We start from the raw sequence: 21603 nt of genomic DNA on the forward strand, positions 1-21603 counted from the left end.
TGAAGAATAAACTTAAGGATTCCTATTAGTCAATGATCCATCATAGTTGGTTTTTCTTCTATTAACAAGATATAATTAGCCCATTTTCTCAAGTTCTTATTTCCCTGGAGAATTAACATACACAACTTCTAAATATTTCCCTTTGTAATGCATTATTCAGGTATCATGTTCATAATGATCATGGTTCATTCAAATCTTGATTTAAGAACACAATACGTAGGCTGGAAATGACTTGAGATGGAAATATGGGGCTGCCCAGAAGACAAAGAAGCATGCTTGCAAAAGCAAGAATCCAAGCCAAAAAAAAATAAAAGAACCCAAGCTATAACAGCTGGAACAAAAGAAGAGCAACTAAAAGGGAGACTATAACGTACTGAATACTTTGAACTTCGTGGGAGAGAACAGGGCACCCATGTTGGAAGTCACGCTCCCCTTGACGATAGCTCAAAGTGATCGACGTGATTAGAGCACAGCCAATAAGATGTTAGGTTCAGATGTGAACCCCTGCCAGAGGGGAACTATGTCTCAGTTGATCACACAGCATCAAGCCAAACCCTTAAATCTGAAATGTGAATTGGGAGGGTAACTTCAATACAAACACTGATTTTATATATATGATTTCAACAGTACACATTTTCCTATCACTTCCATATAGTATTTCGCCGATATCAAAATACCTCCCAGCCTTACATAATGTAAGTACTGCTTGGACACGCTCACAAATCACCAGATCTTTGGCTCAGAGCAACATTAGCAATTCACCACTTGCATATTGAAAAAACTACAGAATTAGAATAGGCCTAGAACTTGCCAACAAATTTACTGCTTCTGTGTTATTTGTAAATTGATTGTTTCTCCTCTGGCTTATGGCAAGTAGACAATTGCTAAAAACTTATATATATTACATATCTACTCATAAAATTGAACATTAGAATTGAACTTTCCCCAAACTCATTCTATTATGATACCCTTTAAACAATATTACAATATATGTTTGATTCAATGAGTTTCTTCCAGCTTAATTTTTTAAATTGGTTTCACAAGCTCCAGGTTCGGAGAAGGCAATGGCACCCCACTCCAGTACTCTTGCCTGGAAAATCCCATGGATGGAGGAGCCTGGTAGGCTGCAGTCCATGGGGTTGCTAAGAGTCGGACACAACTGAGCGACTTCACTTTCACTTTTCACTTTCATGCATTGGAGAAGGAAATAGCAACCCACTCCAGTGTTCTTGCCTGGAGAATCCCAGGGACGGGGGAGCCTGGTGGGCTGCCGTCCATGGGGTCACACAGAGTCGGACACGACTGAAGTGACTTAGCAGCAGCAGCTCCAGGTTAAAGCCTATCCAAATGTCTCCTTTCACAGAAACTGTTTACTACCTGGCATATCCATTAAGAATTTTTAATAGGCCCTTATTGAAAATCAAATGAATGTGTTTTTTGGTGTTGTTTTTAAGCAGAACTGGTAGCTTCTGGCTAAAATGTATTCCATGCATTTATCAGGCCTCTCAAATTCATTTCACATGCAAACATAATTAGTCTTCAAATTAACTACTGAAAATAATATCAAAGGCAGCATTTTCCACTCAGGAAAGATTAATCTATTATTTTAAATCTGCAAACCAAACTTTGAGAAACAAATTTTGAAAAGCCAGGTACAATCGCTTTGTAATACTTACACTTTCTGCCTGGCAAGTTAACAAGACTCCCAGAAAGTGCAAGAGTCAGATACAATCCTGCAGGAGGCAATCCTGGTTTTGACATCGATTTTTCTACCTAAGGAAAACCACATCCAAACCACAACCATTGAACATGTGAGACTCTAAAAGAGGGTGGACGAAGGCAATCCAGTTCAAAGCAGAAACATACTGCGTTTTTCCTTGCCAATAAAGAAAAAAAGAAAAAGTGCATTACTGAACACATTTAATCGAGGGTGCCTCCTGGGAAGCCCAGAGAACAAAAAAGTATCAAGAGGAGGCTGTCAACAACCAAGTAGTGATGCAGAGTCACTTTGCAGGTGTCAAAACCTCCATCACAGAAAATCAGGACCAGTGGGCGAGCACATGAGAAAATAGACCCCAGAAGAATACCAAACAGCTGCTTAGGGCTGAGCTCAAACCAGGCCTGAACCCAGGAGGAGGTCAAGCAAAACACTTGGAGAGCAGGGGTTGAAGCACAGCCTTTGAAACACTGTAACAAAGCAGCAGACAGCTGGGCAACAACTGCTGGGAGACCCCAGCCTGCAGCTCTAGAGGCAGGGGGGCCAAGCTCACAAACAGCTCCAGCAGCATCCCCCAGGCAGCTGCTCTCAGATGAAGCAGAAGGCGCTTCCTGCAGGCCCAAAGGGACAGCCAGACCGCATGGCAGGGGATGGAGCACCAGCTCACAAAGACTCACTGTGCCCCCAAACACATCGGGATCCAGGGACAAGTTAGGAGAAAATCCATAAACGACCTCCACCCAGTCCCTGACTGCTAGACAGACCGGCTCTGGGTTTGCCAAGTTCTACCAAAAAATCACCTGCGAGGGCTCACTGTCATACTGGTCCCAGGCAAAAGGAAGTCAGTAACATTTTACATCTGTAAGTCTGACCCCTGAGCTTTCACTCCTAACAAGTATATCTCAAACCTGTGCTTCCCATCAAATGTCAGGGGGCCCCTGAGAGGGCACAGATGTGCTCTCAGGGACCAGAAAGATCCTCAGGGCAAGAGTTTACTTAAGACTTTACAAGCCCCAAGGTCCCCGTTGGAACTACTCAACTCTGGCATTGTAGAGACAGCAGCTAGAGACAGCAGATAGATGTGGATATTAAAAAAAAAAAAAAAAAAAATAGGCTATAGGGTAGATTTGGCCGACAGGCTATAGTGTCCACTCCAACATTTGGATGATAATCCAAGGTACATACACACACACACACACACACACACTCACACATCCTATTTGAAAGTTCTACCTCATATATATGACCACCTTATAATGCACATGACTTCTGAGACTGCATTTATGATCGAGCTGGAACCAAAGAGTACTACTCAAATGACCACGGGCATTAATAGAGGAAGCGGACACCCTGGGCTGCATGGACTTCTGCAGTCCGCCCCCTTCCCAGAATCGCTTGTCCTTTCTCCTAATAGACGCCCTCTTTCCTAAACTACATGTGGCATGGGCTAAGCAAACCCGTCTCCTCTTCACTCCAACACCTGGCTAGAGGAGCCTTCACCCATGAGCTTGTCATCTAAGTCAGGAAAATGACGCGCCCCACCCCACCCCCCCCCCACCCCCCCCACCCCCCCCCCACCTCGCCGGGAGCAACTCTGGGAGAGCCTGGGACGAGATCTGAGGTTGCCACCGGCCACAGCGACCACCACGATGCCCAGACCGAGAGACGGGGCGAGAAATGAAGCCCTTGTGGCCTCCTCAGGGCTCTAAGTTCAGACAAGCAGATATCAGATCAGTCGCTCAGTCGTGTCCGACTCTTTGCGACCCCATGAATCGCAGCACGCCAGGCCTCCCTGTCCACCACCAACTCCCAGAGTTCACTGAGACTCACGTCCATCGAGTCAGTGATGCCATCCAGCCATCTCATCCTGTGTCGTCCCCTTCTCCTCCTGCCCCCAATCCCTCCCAGCATCAGACAAGCAAGAGGCTCTGTATTTCCTCAACTGGGTTTGGGGCACTTAAAATCGTATCACCAAAATGTATAACATGCTAGCAAAAATGAAGGGCCAATGACAAGGTTTCAGCAGCAATTCAAAGCCGTAGTACAAGCAGGCCTGACTGCGGGGCCTCAGCACAGCCACGTTGCGACAGCTGTTCTTGCGCACCGAGGAGACTCCGCAGATCCCTCCGCCGTCTTCCCCCGCAAACCGAGCTCGGGTATCTTCCTTTTTTACCCACTTGTTCAAACACAGAAACCCGAGAAGAGTCCCTCTCCTAAAACCCTCCACATTCGTCAATTTTTCTTCATCTTTTCCTAACATACTCTTTATTTTTTTTTTAACCTCTGTTCCTACCTTACTTTTATTTCTCATCACTGCCAGGAACACAAATCCTCCAATATAATCCTATTACACACATCTTTCTGGTCGCTCTGCTTTAGTTTCACCCTGTTTCGGACAGTTCTCCAAATTTTATCAGGGGTCACAAGACCGTCAATGAGCTGGCTTTTGCCTCCCTTGCCAATTCATCTTTTTTTCCCCTCCGGCTCCCTACCTTCTGCTCTAGCTTTATGCCCTGCTATTCGGACACCATAACTTTCTCTTCCTGCATATCTCCTCCTCTTCCCCGCCCCCCATATTTATTAAGTTATTTCTTATTCTTCAGGAATCAGTTCTCACAAGAGCTCCTTATCTACTCCCTCCTAGTCTGGGTCAAGTGCCCCTCTTATGTATTTACTCACAATCATAAGCATGTCTTCCTGTTAGAGAAATTATTTTCTTGGTCTCCCCTCCGGATTCTAAAATCCTTGAGATTATGGACTACATCTTCTTCAGAGTCCGTGCCCAACCCCCCCCCCCCCCATATTAAACACTGTTCCTGACACAGTTCAGCACTTAGAAATGCTTTCTTAAAAAAAAAAAACAGGAATGACATGAGCTGAAAGCATCCCACACTGATGCTTTCTTGAGAGATAGAACACTTCTATATAAGAATGACTTAACACTTTTAAATCAAAGGCCAATGTCTATTTGAGTGGATTTCCAGAATTTAAAATAAACCACATTCAAATCTTTCTCACAATCTTTGAATACAATTATCATTTTTTATACTATAATTTGCACAAGTCAGGCTACCTAAATGGTAGACATACCTATACGTTTTCTTTATTTCCATCACTTCTAGTAACAATAGTTGTTTGCAGCCTCTGAGATAAGTGACCAGAAAACAAAACAATTTACAATGCTATAAATAAATATCTTTAAATCTTTTGATACAGGTATAAGGAAATTATCTCCTTATTAGTTCTGTTGCTTGCTTACTTTCTATTCATCTCTTTCTTTTTTCTAAAACCAATACAGATAGAAGTCAGCAGCAACTGATGTGATTTTCTTGGGAAAACATGCTTAAAATACAAATAATCTCCTTTAAGTGAAGGTAAAGTGATAATATTTCACAAATGAAATCACTCTTTAGCTTCCATTTACTCAAGATTAAGACAGAGAATACCATTCCAGTTTTCAATAAAGTTATAGCTATAAAGTGCTTCTTTGACCTCTTTCACCAATTTCAGTCGATTCTGGTAAATTCTTTCCGAACACACAAATAGCTTGCAGACATATACAAAAGATTTTTTCCAAATGCAGTAGGTAAGCAGCATACAAAGCATTTACTCTATTTTGATATAGCGTCCCAGTGATGCTCAAAGGAAAAACATTCGGGCTAAGTTCTGGTTTGTGTTTAAGTTTTTATTCAGGTTTAGAGAAAACTTTTAAAGTAAATAATGTTCTTTTCATAACTTAGGTTTTACAGAAAATTTTTGAGCTTCTTTGTCAACCAGTTTTCACAAATAATGATGACACAAAATAAAAGTCAAAATTTCAACTCTAGATTATTCTTAGCATTTATAACAATTTTAACTTTAAAATATCATTATGGTCTACCTTAAATCTTAAAGTTGAGTATATGAATAAAGTGTCCAATTTAACATTAAATTTGCTAATAATTTCAGGCTTTAGTTAGAAAAATAAACCCAACCCTCTCCAAAAATAATAAATCCTCAGAATTCAAATTCCGAGTACACAAAGATAAACATGAGTACTTATTATGATAACTGCCTTTAAAAAAAAAAAATACAAACACACCCCCCAAATTCAGCATGCAATCAAAATCTGTCATAGAATTTAAGATACCAAAGAACCACTTTCCAACAAATGGAGTTGAATTCAGAGGATTTCATTCTAATAACCTGTCTTGATTTAACCTCAAGAAGCTGACAATCATTTGCTGCTCTGGTTCTAATCTACAGAGGTACTCAATCAAAATGACCCATTTTTCATTGCAGTGCCTCTGTCTCCCATCCTGATTTCTCCATAATGATCCGTCCTCTAAATCATAAGAGGAAACCATTGTATCATAAACAAGAAAGGGGCAGAATCCTCTTCAAGTCAACTCCTCCCAATTTCACCAAAATTCATTTATAGGGATATCAAACCTAAGCTTCTCCTCATAGTAGATAACCTCTCTTCCCATCCAATCCCTCACCCTGGAGAAATCCAGCTGTTGGACTTTTCTTTAGTCTTAGAAATCAACTGCTGAGGCATGTTTAATAAAGTCCTGAATTACTGGTTTCTTGTACTCATTGAAATTACTCCCAGAGAGTTGAGAGCCTTCATGCAGAAACCATTTGTCGTTTCCCTTTAATAAATTAAAACAGTATGACAAAAATGGTTTTAACCCGTCAGTAACAGAATCTGGTTTATTAAAATACTGGGTGAATTTTCACCTGAATATTCTAAAAACGTTCCAAGGAACAGATGTGCATTAGAGAAAACTAGGCTGCTATCCAACAAGAACCAAAAGTGCTCTCCTTTTTAAGAATTTGCCACTTGCTGTTAGAATTTAGTTATCAATAGGAACAGAGTAAACATTCCAACTGAGAAGAAGGTAACACATAAGAAAGAAAATGATGATTATGGCTGAGGTAAAAACATCTTCGGTTCATATGGTTTGTTGTATTAGTGCCTCATTTTCCACTGTATGCATAGCAAAATGCACAATGTTTTACTGAAAACATTATTAATGGCCCCCCAATGGCCAATTTCAGATATATTTTTTAGACAAATGGACCCAAATCCCAAACCCTAAAATTGTGACCTGCTTTAAGCTGGAAGGAACCTTGGAAAATCATTAGAGCCACACCTAGACTTTAAAGAGGAAATCATCTAATCAATTCCATAAACCTTCAACATCCTAAGCTTACTTGTACTTGGAGGAGGAAAGTATTTCTTGTTTGGAGGGGAGCAGGGCAGGAAGCAGGGAAGGAAGCCAGAAATGCTACTGTCAAGTGGTAAGTAAACATGTGAAAGATCTGTTGAACCAAAAGGGAGATCGATATTCTTAAAGGCAGAACTACTGTAAATAAATTAATATGAGTCATAGGTCCTGATCAAAGAGCAAGTCAGTGAGAGAGTAACAAGTTTCCCAGAAAAGGCTTCAAAGAACAGAGCTTTTATACCCTGACAGACTCACTGTAAAATGAAAGATATATAAAAAGTAGTCCTGGGTTGTCCCCTGAGAGGGATGGGGTTGTGGAAGGAGGCGGGAGGGGGATTCAGGATGGGGGGACATCTGTACACCCATGGCTGATTCATGTCAACGTATGGCGAAAACCACCACAATACTGTAAAGTAATTAGCCTCCAATTAAAATAAATTAATTTTTTAAAAAAAGTATTCCTAGAATCTGGGCTCTCAATTCAACATAACATTTTGCAACATAATTCAAAATAACTCCATATTTTCATGAAGATTTTGTCTCATTAATATTAATAAGGAATATCTTAATATTAAGATATGTCCTTAAATAATGATTTTCCTGAAAAATCTAAGATATGCATCAGAGAGTAGAACAACTCTTACAAGATGCTAAGAAATCATAATTTTCCATGTGCTTCTACACACAGTACCTATCATCTAATCTAAAGAAGAAAGTTACTTTGCCGTGAAGATGTCAGGGAGACATCTGAGTTCTGGTTTTTGTATATGCTTTTTTTAATTGATTGCTAATGAATTTAATAATTTAATTCTATTGGAGTATAGTTTATTTACAAGGTTATATTAGTTTCAGTTATAAAACAAAGTGAATCAGTTATACATGTAATTGAGTATATACCACAAACATTTTACTGGCAAAATCTGGTGTGTATACATATATGCATATGTATGTGTATAATGGTTAAATTTCAAAATCATTTGTCCAAACCTATAACCCAAGGTGAAAACTGAATTTTAAAATTAGTAATTACTTAACATAGCTCACTGAACCCTCTCAGTGACACTAATTCTACCTGAAATACCAAGTGAAAAATTATCAGAAATAAGTTTAAATTTTGAATTTTGGCTTTAAAGAAAAACCCCTAAATATTCTACAATATTTTTAGATGTTATTAAATAATTATCTTAAAGTATCAGCTATAGAATTAATAAATGTTTTCTTGATTAAGAGAAATACATGTTAAGATCCTAGCACTGCACTTTATAAAACTTACTAAATTCTCCCAACACTATAAAGTAGGTATTACTATCCTCATTGTACAGAACAGGGAACAGAGGCTAGAAAAATTCTAGTAACAATCAAAATTACATAATTAGCAAGTAATAGTTCTGGGATTAGATCCCTAGGCTATCTGATTTCAAAATTCTTGTGGTCTCTCTTAATTTCTGCCACTCTGTTGCTTGGAAAGTTCTAAAAAAAAAAAAAAAAAAATTTGTAATTAGTTACAAAATTGTATCACCAGGCTTAGATATTAGATGTCATCCTCCAGTACATGTGCTAAGCATACTTACTGGAAATTCTCAATACACCACTGATTAACACAAACACTTCAATGCAGGAAAAACTTCAGCTTATCTGACATACATCTTTCCTAATCACCGGGCTGCCAGTACTGCTCTGACTCTGAATATACGCCCCAAAGAAAAAGGCTTTATTGAAGAGAGAGAACATGAATACCCAGTAACAATATACATTACAAAGCAGAACCAGAGTACCAAAGATTATTCACACCCGATGCACTATAATTGGTCCTTTTACCTTGCAGAAGGAAAAAAGTAATCAGATTGGACAGAATATCTATCCAAAATAAGCACAGAGACTAGCTACATTGGGAAAACAACAGAAAAAGAATCATTGCTATTCAGAGGCAAAGCTGTGCCTGATTCTTTGTGACCCCATGGACTACACTATGCCAGGCTTCCCTGTCCTTCACCATCTCCCAGAGTTTGCTCAAACTCATGTCCATGGCATTGAAGATGCCATCCAACCATATCATCCTCTGTCGCCACCTTCTCCTCCCACCCTCAATCTTTTCCAGCATCAGAGTCTTTTCCAATGAGTTGGCTCTTCACATCAGGTCGCCAAACTATTGGAGAAAAGGTATGCTGCTGCTGCTGCTAAGTCGCTTCAGTCGTGTCCAACTCTGTGCGACCCCATAGGCGGCAGCCCACCAGGCTCCCCCGTCCCTGGGATTCTCCAGGCAAGAACACTGGAGTGGGTTGCCATTTCCTTCTCCAATGCAGGAAAGTGAAAAGTGAAAGTGAAGGCGCTCAGTCGTGTCCGACCCTCAGCAACCCCATGGACTGCAGCCTTCCAGGCTCCTCCGTCCATGGGATTTTCCAGGCAAGAGTACAGGAGTGGGGTGCCATTGCCTTCTCCTGAGAAAAGGTATAGATGAGAACAAAACCTGCTTCCATGGCGAGACCAGGGATAACTTCTAAGAGATTAGAAGTAGAGATGGGGTGTGGGAGGGTGGGGGATCAGAAGCTGGGACAGCGGGAGTTCAACCACTGCCTCCAAATGAAAAAGTGAGCAAGGACATGATGGAGAACACAGCTCTGTTTTCAGGTGAGAAGAGAGTGAGCTGCCAACCACTCAGGGACAACCGAGTCACTCATCCTCTGGTCCAACACCCTCTACCTCTAACTGTATCTTCCTGCATCTCTTTAAGTACACAGAAAACATTCATCAGACTATTTCATTTGATCTTCACTCTGTGGTTGGCAGTTGTTAGCATTATTTGCACTTCCTGATCAATTAGGAGAGCAAGTTTTAACCACCTCAAGTCCTAGTTTTAATAAAGTGTTAATTCCAAGACTAAAATGCTACTCTTTTATGTTGGCCTACTGTTCTTTCAGTACTGTAGACAGACAGTATTTCAAAAAGAAAGAAATAATTATAACTTATTTTAGAATAAATTCTTTAAAACGATGTCTACTAAGTAGGCATATAAACCTTCAGATATATAAGGAGTTCACCTATTCAGAAAAACCCCAAAGGTTAAGGCATAGTGTACCAGGTTAAAAAAAAAAATCATAGGGGCCCAAGCATTTCTAACACATTAAAAAAGGTACTGCTAAGTCACTTCAGTAGTGTCCGACTCTGTGTGACCCCATAGACAGCAGCCCACCAGGCTTCCCTGTCCCTGGGATTCTCCAGGCAAGAACACTGGAGTGGGTTGCCATTTCCTTCTTCAATGCATGCAAGTGAAAAGTGAAAGTGAAGTCGCTCGGTCGTGTCCGACTCTAGCAACCCCATGGACTGCAGCCTTCCAGGCTCCTCCGTCCATGGGATTTTCTAGGCAAAAGAACTGGAGTGGGGTGCCATTGCCTTCTCCGTTTAAAAAGGTAGATATACCTTTATCCAGTAGTATCACCCAGTGCCTGAATATCATTAATGAATCTTTCTCTTTCCTACTTTTAGCTGTCTATATTTTGCTGCCTACGTGACATAAAGAGTCTTCATGCAGTGTAAGCCAAGTTTCCTTACAAGGGATTGCTCCATAAAAGTACACTCATCAAGGCACTGACTACAGCCTCATTTAGACATCAGTTTCTGGACAGCATCACTGATGCAAAGAACATGAACTTGGGCAAGCTCCGGGAGACGGTGAGCAACAGGGAGGCCTGGCGTGCTGCAGTCCATGGGGTCGTAAAGAGCCAGACACGACTGGGCGACTGAACAACAACAACAAATCTGTTCAAGTCATAAGCCTAAGGCAACTGCCTATCAGTTTGTCAAAATCAGAACCCGACATCTGTCTCCACAGTAATGTTACAAAGAAGATGACATTTTAATACAAGATAGTGACAGATATTTCAATTGAGATCATCTAGATTTTAGCAGGCTCTCTACATTTTCAAAATATATACAATATCTCAAACGCTTATGATCAATTTAAAGATGTCATGATTAAGCAAATATGAGAACAAAACAAAGATTAAATAAAAAGGCAAAACTCATATGCTTTTGAGATATAAAAGATTATACTAAATCTTTTTTAATCCAGCAATTTAGGCAGTCTTTTCCAAATGTCTGTAAAACACACAAAGCTAACGTGTACATTACATGAATCAGCAGCATTGATCACACCTAAGATGACAGAAATGCAGACTCTTAGACCGGAGCCAGGCAGAATCTGCATTTTAACAAGCCCAGGTGATAAGCAGGTAGACTGACGTTTGGAAGGCAATGATCTAGAAATATATACATATACACATACATAGATGGAAAGAGATCCAACAAGAAGCCCAGCTGGAAAATGTGCTTTTAGAAGAGGTATAAAGACCTTCATGTGGTTCAAAGAAACTGAGAATTTAAAAAGCATTTTAGAAGAATTTTTAAAAGATAATCATCCATATCAAAGGATGAAGGTGGGGTGTGGAGTGGGAGGTAGTTATGAGAGAGGACCGGGTCTAAGCCCCCTTGCCTGCCACAGGCATCCTTAACATCGTATCAGGTCTGAACTTGAAAGCAGCTGCACAGACCTAAAGAACAGAAACACCGGGGTAGGAGGAAGGGTGAAGATTGGGACTGACGTACATACGTCACCATGTGTAAAGCAGACAGCTAGTGGGGGGCTGCTGTATAGCTTAGGGAGCTCAGCTCAGTGCACTGTGATGACCGAGAGGGGCGGATGGGAGCAAGGAGGTCCACAGGGAGGGGATACACAGATACCCGGCTGCCGTCTATGGGGTCGCACAGAGTCGGACGCGACTGACACGACTTGGCAGCAGCAGCAGCTGAGGCACTTCACTGTACAGCAGAAACTAACAAAATATTGTAAAGCAACTATATCCCAATTGTTTTTTTAAGTAGGTACTAGTCTCTCATAGAAATGGTTTACTTTATGTTGATGACATATTCATCTGTAACAGTGAAATTTCATTTTCTGTTCAACATGGAATACTATTAGCAAAAAATACTATTGTTTTTAAAAGAAAAATGCAAAGACTTTTAAAAATATAGAGGTGGAAGAAGCAACCTAAAAAACATCATTTCAATGGGATATTTTAAATAGAAGATACCTATGGCAAACTACAGTTGGTAATTTCAGGCTGGACACTAGTGTCTTTATAACAGATTTCTTCTCAAATCTCAAATTCATTTTCTTTGGTTAAGTCAATACATATCCCTGTAGGAGTGGGTTCAAGTGTAAAACCTTATTTCTTTAATATAAATTCAGTGATACAACAGCACCATTTTTTTCCTTTCAATAGAATAACAAGAATAACCTTCCTATTTTAAATGAGGTTTACCAAATGAATTCAGGTATACCAGTTTTTCACATCAGCTATAAGTAATTACCTCCCTCTAAAGGGCCTATTTCTGCAAATAAAAACATCTTTTTGCCTGATTAAACTTCTTCATCATCGGAGAACTTTTCCTCTGCAAATTTGTAGTTGGGAAATTTGTCATTAGAAGCTTGCTTTGTCAAAATGAGCTCTTTTCAATTGTTTTGGGAAAGCAGTCCTGCAGTTAATTACTTGGAGGAGGAGAGAAACACCCTATTCTAAAAGAAGTACACTTGACAAAATATTTGGACCCAAGTACTCTACCTTAAGACATCTTTTACAATCCAAGGCAGGAAGCTTCATATTTATAACACCTTTAAAAACCTGAAGATAGGAGGGCTGAGATGGACAAAAGATAGTGTAGAGAACAATGAGAAAGGTCCCCAAGGGGAACAACACAGCTGTTACCTGCCCCCCCTTTCCCAAATGGCTCTGTAATGACAAGTGTCCTCTCCAAAGTGCAAAAAGCAGTCAAGCCTAACATGCAATCTGCAGTCACCAGCCCAGGCACCCCTGTGGAGGCCACAGTTTGCAGGAATGTCGCTTCAGCATGCACTGAATACTGTAAAGAGTCAGACTACTGACTTTAATTCAAAAGATATCCCAAAGAGAAAAGAAAGCATGGTAGACATGAGACGAGTCGGAAATTAACAAAAACAAGGTGTTTACTTATTCCCCAAGTGTTTTCACTTATCTGCCTGGCTCAAAGACTACTTTTATGATCTTGGATTTATAATAGATGCTGAATAACAATATGCATTATAATAATATTCTGAATATAGGCATATAACCCAGCCGAGAAAGCAAAGCAAAAACAAAAATCAAGGCTATGGCCTGCATCTTTTCAGTCCCTTTATAGAATACTTATAAGCAACTGAAAAAAAGAACACAAAATTCCAAAAGACCCAGCTGTAAAAATTTCACTAGCCTTATTCATCTTTCTTTAAAAAAAAAAAAAAAAAACACAGCATTTTGTAAAAAGCAAACTTATGAACTGCATTTAAAATGAATACCCAAAGAATTCCAAATATGCAGGGTTCTATGGGCTGCCATTTTCCCCACTGGATTTTTAAACAATGTTGAATCATGACTGTTTGAAATACTTCGGTGCCATCATTTAACACCGTTCAAAATGTCAAGAGCCATATTTTGCCCCAGTGGCCACTTTTCAGCAAATAACACATCCTTTGAAGTCAAAATACTCCTAAATGATGCCAAGTGAGAATTTCTAGGCTAGAACAGTCGAATTTTTCTACTTTTAAAGAAATCAATAATCCTTGGAATGACAAGTAGGAAAACAGCACTTTTATCATCAAAAGTTGTGAATTTTTCAGTTTCAAACGTCAGTAAATTCCTTTACCCCACGGCAATATTTTTACACATTGTTTCCTAGTTCAACCATAATCATAAGCCTATTGTGAACTTTTTTTTAAACTTGATGCTCCTGAGGAATAATCACACATGTATCATAATAAATTCCACAGAAATAAAGGGCAATCATCAAAGACAAAGGGAAAGAAATACTTCATTTGGCCTCAACACCTACCACACAGCTGCTATTCCAAGGGCACTGATGTGTTTCATTTGACAAATATGTAATTTATCCAGTTTTCTTGACTAGAACTACATGCTGAGCCATGTTTCAGACCCTGCCTCACTTTGATATCACAAAATGCCCTGGCAAAGAAATCATAAAACAAAAGCATAAACCAAATAATCAAAAGCAAATAGCATCTCCTCTGCCATGTTCTAAGGTACTTTTAAAACAAATACATTAGCACCGCCCTCAAGTGTATATAGCCTTGGAATAACTAAATGTATACATAATTTCACTTATTTCCACAACAAAATGGAATCTAAAGGTGGAGTTAGAGTTTTCAATTCTAATCTCTTTTCCAAATTAATCCTTTAGACATGAGCAAGTTCAAAATCTCTCTCCATTTCATCTTTAAAATAATCATTTCTAGTTACTCAAATTAACTGTATTTGATGAAATGCCCTTAAGTAAGATAAATCACTTTTAAAACATGATAAAAACTTTTAATGTAGAATCTGGAAAATAAATCATTTCAGTGCTCCTACTTTCTTCAAATTTCTCCAGAGTAGATGGGCTTACTCAATTCTTTCCCACTTAACAATAAAGAAGAAAGGTCATGGATGAACCCAAAATGGTAATCCCAAAAAAATCTCTTAAAGTTTTAAACAAACAACTATACCTTTTATTCTAAGAAACCTTGAGTACCAGAGAAACTGACAAATGTAATTGAAAAGTTAAATTGTCAGAGAGGAGAAGATCAATAGAAATCTGATGGTACTGCATCTTGTTAGAATTAACTGCCTGGAAAATACAGCCCAAATAATATCTGAGACAAAAGTCTTCAATCCCTATGACTAGTCAAGGCAAATCCAGTTAATTCAAAGAGTTCAGCCGATGCAGACCTTCAAGGAAAACAACTGACATGGGCAACAGGAAGGAGCCATGTGACAAAAGCATTCTAAAACGTCAACGGGTACAAATAAGGTACCAGTGAGCACTGGATCAAGAATAAATCCAGTTCAAACCATCTACCATGGATCCTCAGCACAGATGCTCTGGGAAAGAAGCCAACAGAAGCCCAGTGAAAGTTTAAAACGGTGAGTATCCATCAAAATAAATATGAGCCAGTGCAACTGAAACTCTGCTAAAGGACAAGCTATCCGCATTGTTTATGTCTATCATCAGACTCCCAGATTCAAACACTATGCAAGCCCCTGGTAAAGTATAGGCAGGAAAGGACAGGCGAGCAGGGACGCTTACTGACAAGGGAGAACAGCCGTTGTTTGCCCCATGTACCATATACACGGGAAGCCCAGGCCTAGTGGTGTTTATAATCAGTGAATTAATGAATGTAGCCCTTTATTCCTCAAGATCAGATCAGATCAGATCAGTCGCTCAGTCGTGTCCGACTCTTTGCGACCCCATGAATCGCAGCACGCCAGGCCTCCCTGTCCATCACCAACTCCCGGAGTTCACTCAGACTCACGTCCATCGAGTCAGTGATGCCATGCAGCCATCTCATCCTCTGTCGTCCTCTTCTCCTCTTGCCCCCAATCCCTCCCTCAAAAACACATACAAATCAGATCTTTAAAGAAACCATCAAGCGTTGTGCATAATTCCACCTGTAATGATTCAAAATATTACGTCTTTTTCATCCCATGAAAAGTAGACGGATGTAGCTCCTGGTGATGGGCTCTCTACTCTTTTTCAGCTAGGCTCTTAATGAAGACAGCTATTCATAGAGGGAAGGTTATTACATTCAGCAACCCACTTGTCCTTTCCATCAAGGCTGCCACACTTGTCAATATTGTGAAGCCATTTAAGGAAGGACTCCAAGTTCATATAAGATTTAGCTTCCAAGAGAGAATCAAAAACTTAAGAGATGAATATTAGTGTGTTAAAAGCATGTTGGGTGAGAATAATGAGGTTATAAGAAAGTAGGTTTGTCAGACACAGATTTACCAGAGTGCCTTAAGGGTAAACTTTGTCCTTTCCTAGTATTTTGAAGGTGCCGGGTTTAAACAAAACATACCCTTCACCTCTGATAAAGAGCTGCACCATCAAAGGCATTTTAAATAGGTGCTTTTAGCATGCTAAACAGCAACAAAGAGATTAGGAAGACAAACTGCTCTTAACTCATGTTGGAATCCAAAAGGCTGAAGCTCTTTCAGAATTATAGCAGCAGGGAATTCAGAGTTACTACGGGGTACATTAGCTCTGAAAAACTAAGTGCAGATGACAAGATGATGTAAACTGATAATATGCAATAATACAGGCAGCTCATCCCCCCCCCGCCCCCCGCCCCGTACATTTATATATGAAAGCAACTAAGAGACAGATGGCTGGCAAGAAATTTCCCTGTGGCATTTGTGCATGTCCGTTCAGTGCTTGTATTTGGGTCATTTGCTAGGATAAACCCCATGTGACAAGCTCAACAGAGGTAAGGCAAAGCAATCCATACAGGCTTCACTTAATTTTAATTTACTGTTAAGAGAGGTACTTGTTCAAACAGCAAAATGACTTTCTCCACATAGATGTGATTAAACAGTCAAAACTTAGCTAGAAAATAAATGTCCTCTAAAATATTTTATAAACTGTAAATTGTATCCACTGGCTTTTTTTTTTTTTTCCAATACATTTTCAACTGGGAAAGAAATGCGAATGAAATAACACTCTTGTACACACTGGCTTCTTCCAGTAAAGACCTACAAAGACAACCTTAGATGCAAAGCAAACTTCTCTCTGATTTACTTTGATTTTATAGTAATTCTTTCTAAACATTCATTTACTAAATACCAGACACATTTTCAATGGTTGAACATACTACAACGTTAAGATAACAAACCCAGATTGGTCCAAGGCAAATTTATTAGAGAGAACATTTTACAGAGAAGTTAGAGCAACTGGTCATTTCACAAGAAATTCTTATACCAGGTCAAAAGCCCAAACTGATAATAACATTAAAAGATCAAGTAGAAAATATAGTTTAATATCTTCAGAAACAGAAATATATATATTAAAAAAAAACTTGTGTGTATACTTTAAATCCTCTGTTTCTTCATTTAAATACTGTTAATGAAACTCTTTATGACATTCAGGAAAAAAATGAGTACTTTTAAACTGAGATTTACATTTACACCTAGATGAATAACTAAACCAGGACTGTATTATTGAGAATTTGGGGTGGTTTTGATTTCAAGAGTAGAAATTCCTGTTGTGGAGTTGCTTCACCAAGTTTTACACAATTACTGCACACCAGTAACTAAGAAACCCAAAGATAAAGTTAATGATCATGGTTGAGTTTAACAACTGCAGAATGAGCAATAAGGAAAATTTTTTTCAAAGCGGCCACAAGCACATTTCCTACTTTCAGAAACTCAAAATTGTCTTTTTAAACTAATATGTTATTTTACTCACATTAGAATAAACAGATGAATTTGCAGCATTAACTTATTTACTTGTTACCTACTATAAAAAGCATGCCATCAATTAGAAGATATATGCAAAATGAAATGAGAGTAGGAAACAGCAGTTACAGTTTTACTTTTGTTGCTTTGAAGTAAACAGAGTCCTCTGTTGGTGTTCTCTCTATGCAAACATAACAGGACTTTTAAAGAGGATGAAGGGAAAGTGATGCAATGCTATCCTCAACAAATATGTCAGAGAGCAGAGAATTTCGGGTCAGCAAGTTTTCCCCACTAGCCTAACATTAAATTTCTCCAGAAAATGAAATGGTCCTTCAAGAATTCACATGCAGCATGACTTAAAATTTAGCAACGACTGTATATTTAAAATTCCAATTTTACTGTAACCACAAATTAAGATTCAATACAGTTATTACTAGATTGAAAGCAAGGGGAGAGGAGGAAGAAGCTGAAACCATATATGCTTTTTCATCAGATATGGTGAATTCCACTCTTCTACTGTTTGTTTCATCACATCAGAGCCATATTCTTAACTTTAGCACAGAAACACTTGTAAAATATTAAATTTTACCATAGGGAAATTGATTTTGCTAAAAGAAGGTTTCAGATTACCACTTAATCTCAACCAAGCTACATCAAACACTGAACGTAATTACATATATAGTTTATAAAGTAAATTTGATCACTATATTTAAAAGAAATGATAACTTGGAGAAGTACCACAGCAATAACGTTTAAGCTAAAGCAATAGAAAGCCCTCCTACAGTAAATGCCAGATTCGTCAGCTAAAATGCAGAGTCTTGATTTCACTAAGCAAGTCGAGCATAAAAGTCATCTTTCTCCTTGAGCTGCTCTCTCATTCCCAGTACGGCTCTCTCCTTTGAAAACCATATTTCACTAAAGTTTTGGGGCAGGCTGGGAAAGCAGGGAAGCAGCAGAAACCACAGATGTAGTTTAAACAAGTTTCACACCTGAGTCCTTGTAGTCTGAAATGGAGTGGTGGAAATAAACACATTACCATCCTCCTACAATTTCCACTCGCCACTCCCAGCTTTTTTCCCCTTCTCACACCAGTGAGTTAGAGCAGTGGTCAGAAAGTCTACGTGGAAAGTCACAATCTACAGTTCACCTTGGCACTGAATTACCTGAACATGCTATGCAGACACCGACTAAGTTCCACGCTCCTATTAATACATACTTCATAATTTCTAGGATTCATAAAAACCAAGTGATACTTGTAAGACTTCATACTCTGAAGAATAGGTAATCACACACACAGTTCTGCTACTAGGAAAACTAGAGTCAAATACACTTTTCAAATTGTAGCTAACTATAATTCACAGGCCTTCAACATCACATTGGTATATAATGTCTATATATCATATATTGAGCATGCATCAACTAGATGATATGGGCAAATTATCACATTAAATTCACCTATGCAGCTAGGTATGTCAGGAATTTTGGCTCCATTCAATGTATAGCAGGTAAAGAACTTACAACAATTGCCAACTATCAAAGCACAACTAATTTATCATCATACTTACACTCTGTCCAAGTTACAACACTAACACTTCTGACCGAGGAGTCAGGAACACAAAATAAACTTTAAGTCTACAGAGAAAAGTACATTCAAAGGTAGTTGAGCTCCAGCCTTAATCTTTATTGGATAGATTCTTCTGACATGTACTTTTTAAAGAACTGGACAGCAATAAAGAGTAGCCACGCCAGTGATGCTTGATTTATCAGTGTTCTACAATACTTACAGTATTACAGTAAGTTACTTTCTTATATAAGCTCTTAATTATTGGCTTAAATACTTACTCTTCAAACTGTCCCCAACAGTACCAGTAACAGCCGAGATTCTCCCCTGAGCTCACTTTACTGAAAAGTCACTCTGGAAAGCAATAGTTTTTTTCTGCCAGTACTCTAGAAATAGCAGGTGCATAGTAACACAAAGTTGGAGGGAACAGAAGCAGCTCACATCACTCTTACATACAGACCAGTTGTTTCTCAGAGCTTGCAGCATAATTGCTAAAGACCGCATGCACATTGCTTGAAAGTTAAGGAAAAGTTTATGTCTACCAGTGGCTTTCTATCAACTAGTATCTGATAGACACTTACATAAAAGGCACTGAGAAGGGTCTGCTGGATGGTCTTGCGTCTATTACCAGGGGATTTTGTAACAGACGTGGGTGTGAACCAAGATTTGGTGACTTAAGGCGTACAACTATGAACACCCTTTTAAGTGGGAGAAGGGGCACAGCAGAGGATACAGAATCTGGCTAATCACCATCTAGAGAAGATTCTGCCTTCATCTTCCCCATCAACCACTTTGCTTAAGTTCACTCACTGCCTCGCCCTGACCCTGGGGATCCATTCACTTTCCATAACCCAGAGAGGCTGCTGAAAAGCTGTCAAAGTAAATCTGTGCTCACTTTTTGGATGGTTTAATTTCAATGGAGCATGAAACACCCCAGGACGGTTAATAAGTTTAGCCAGGCGTGCTGTTCTCCCTAATATATTTTAATTATGCATCTGTTTTCATTGTAATCAGATTAAGTCACCGGAAAGACACAAATTGGAATTTCCCCTAATGGAGCTTTTCATCAGTTTCTAAACACTAACAACGTTTAAAAAAAAATAGGTAGAGACACGAGCACAACTGTGACATTTCCCAGAAATCGATGCAGTTTCTTTGACAACACAGTTCAGGTCTCATTAGCCACCCAACTAACCCAAATGCAGAAGACAACTTCAGTCTCTAGGGGCGTCTTCTTCCCCCAATTAGCACAAAAGAATCGCTAACGTCTAAAGTAAAACTCCCAAACAGAAATGAAGGCCCAGACTTTTATAAAGTAATACTCTCCATCGATTTGTGAGGGAGGCGGGGGCGCAGCACTGCCCTGGCGCAAAGTAATGTACACCACGCGTCAAAAGGGAAAGTTAAAACAGTGCGATCTCTCCACTATTTGGGCAACTGTCAAATGTGTGTTTCAACCTCGGGAAATAAAAGTGTCCCATCAATAAAAGGAAACGTTACAGGGCAGATCTATTAGAGGGCAGGGAGCAGCTTCCTTCCAGCCCAGACGTAAAATCGCTCAATGTGCTTTTGTTACACCAAGAAATACCTAAGAATTGTTTTTAATGCGTTCATTAAACAGTTTCCCAAATTGCTGTGACTTCCGCTAAGAAACTTAAGCGTCTGCCAACAGTCTAGAAGCAAGGGAGAGGAACCTGCTGCAAAGTAAGAACCCAAACTCCCTCAGCCCGCCCTGTGCGCCCGCGTCCCGAATGTTTGCTTTAGGTTCGGATGTTTACGCGTCTCCTAAGCCGTCAGGTGCAGGAATAGTCCCTCCAAGATGCACTTCCAGCCTTAAAGCGGGAAGCTTCAAAGCCACCGCGGAGTCCCCAGGCAGCCCGTCACCCCTTCCTCTCACCACCCCCTTACCTGTCATCATAGCAGAAATCCGCACTCAGGGTGTTGAGATACAAGGCGAGCCCCAAAGCGCTGCTCACCAACTCTGCAATCATCTCTCCACCGCCTTCTCTCCGGCTCGGCTCCCAGCGCGAGGGCAGCAGCGGCAACAAAAAACAGAAGCATCAATCCCCACCTTCCGCCGCTTTCTCCTCCCAGCTTCACTTTTCCCTCGCTTCCCCACCCTGCCTTCCTCCCTCGGGTCCTTCCAATCCACCGCTCTCCTCCTCCTCCTCCTCGCCCGTCTCCGCAGCTCCTGCGTCCTCCCCGGGTGCGGGCTCACACCGCGCTCCCCATGCCCTGAGCCGGCGAGCGGCGAGCGGCGTTCGGGCTCCGCGTCCCCTGGCGGATGCACAAGGCTGATCCTTCGCGCGGCTCGTAGCCGCCACCCTAACCCATGGCAGTGCGGGGCGTCCTAGGTGCGGAGTGGGACTCGGAGAAGGTGGGAGAGTGCGGGGTAGGGGCAGAGGGACCGGACCGAGCCGGGCTCTGGGACCAGCTGGAGGAAGAGAGAGAGAGAAGGGCGGCTGGGAGGGATAAGGCAAACCGCCTCCCCTCGCCGCCTCCCGGGCGCACGGCTCCTATGCCGCTCGGGCAGACTCCGGCCGCCACAGCGGCTGCAGCTCATTCACTCTTTATTAGCTCCCCTCCCGGCCCTAGCGCCTTCTCCAGTGAAGTGAGAAGCGGTGGTTGGAGCCTCCAGAAGCTCCCGCGTGGGGTTCTCGGCGCTGCCCCCCGCGCCTGCGTGGCCAACCCTCCATCCCCGGATCGCCCAGCCCCTTTCCCCACCCAGATCCGCCCCCTAAGGTTCCGCCCACGTTACCCGCTAGGCTAGAGGCTCCTCCCACTCTCTCCCCGGGCGGGAGGCTCCGCCTTCCC

At 40.6% G+C, this 21603-nt stretch overlaps 1 protein-coding gene across 2 annotated transcripts in view; it reads right to left on the minus strand.

The window, feature by feature from the left end:
• The window catches only part of TMTC2 (transmembrane O-mannosyltransferase targeting cadherins 2), a 417736-nt gene extending 396323 nt beyond the window's left edge, over window positions 1–21413 (minus strand). Inside the window, exon 1 of one of the 2 annotated variants that reach the window (XM_025284384.2) lies at window positions 20698–21413. In XM_025284384.2, the coding sequence (XP_025140169.1) occupies window positions 20698–20780 (83 nt within the window). In that variant the 5' untranslated portion in view covers window positions 20781–21413. The remainder of the gene's footprint in view (window positions 1–20697) is intronic. The other variant, XM_006054570.3, reaches the window with a different exon arrangement.
• Window positions 21414–21603: the final 190 nt, after the last annotated feature.

The sequence above is a fragment of the Bubalus bubalis genome, chromosome 4 (genome assembly GCF_019923935.1).
Source record: "Bubalus bubalis isolate 160015118507 breed Murrah chromosome 4, NDDB_SH_1, whole genome shotgun sequence".
NCBI classification, from domain to species: domain Eukaryota; kingdom Metazoa; phylum Chordata; class Mammalia; order Artiodactyla; family Bovidae; genus Bubalus; species Bubalus bubalis.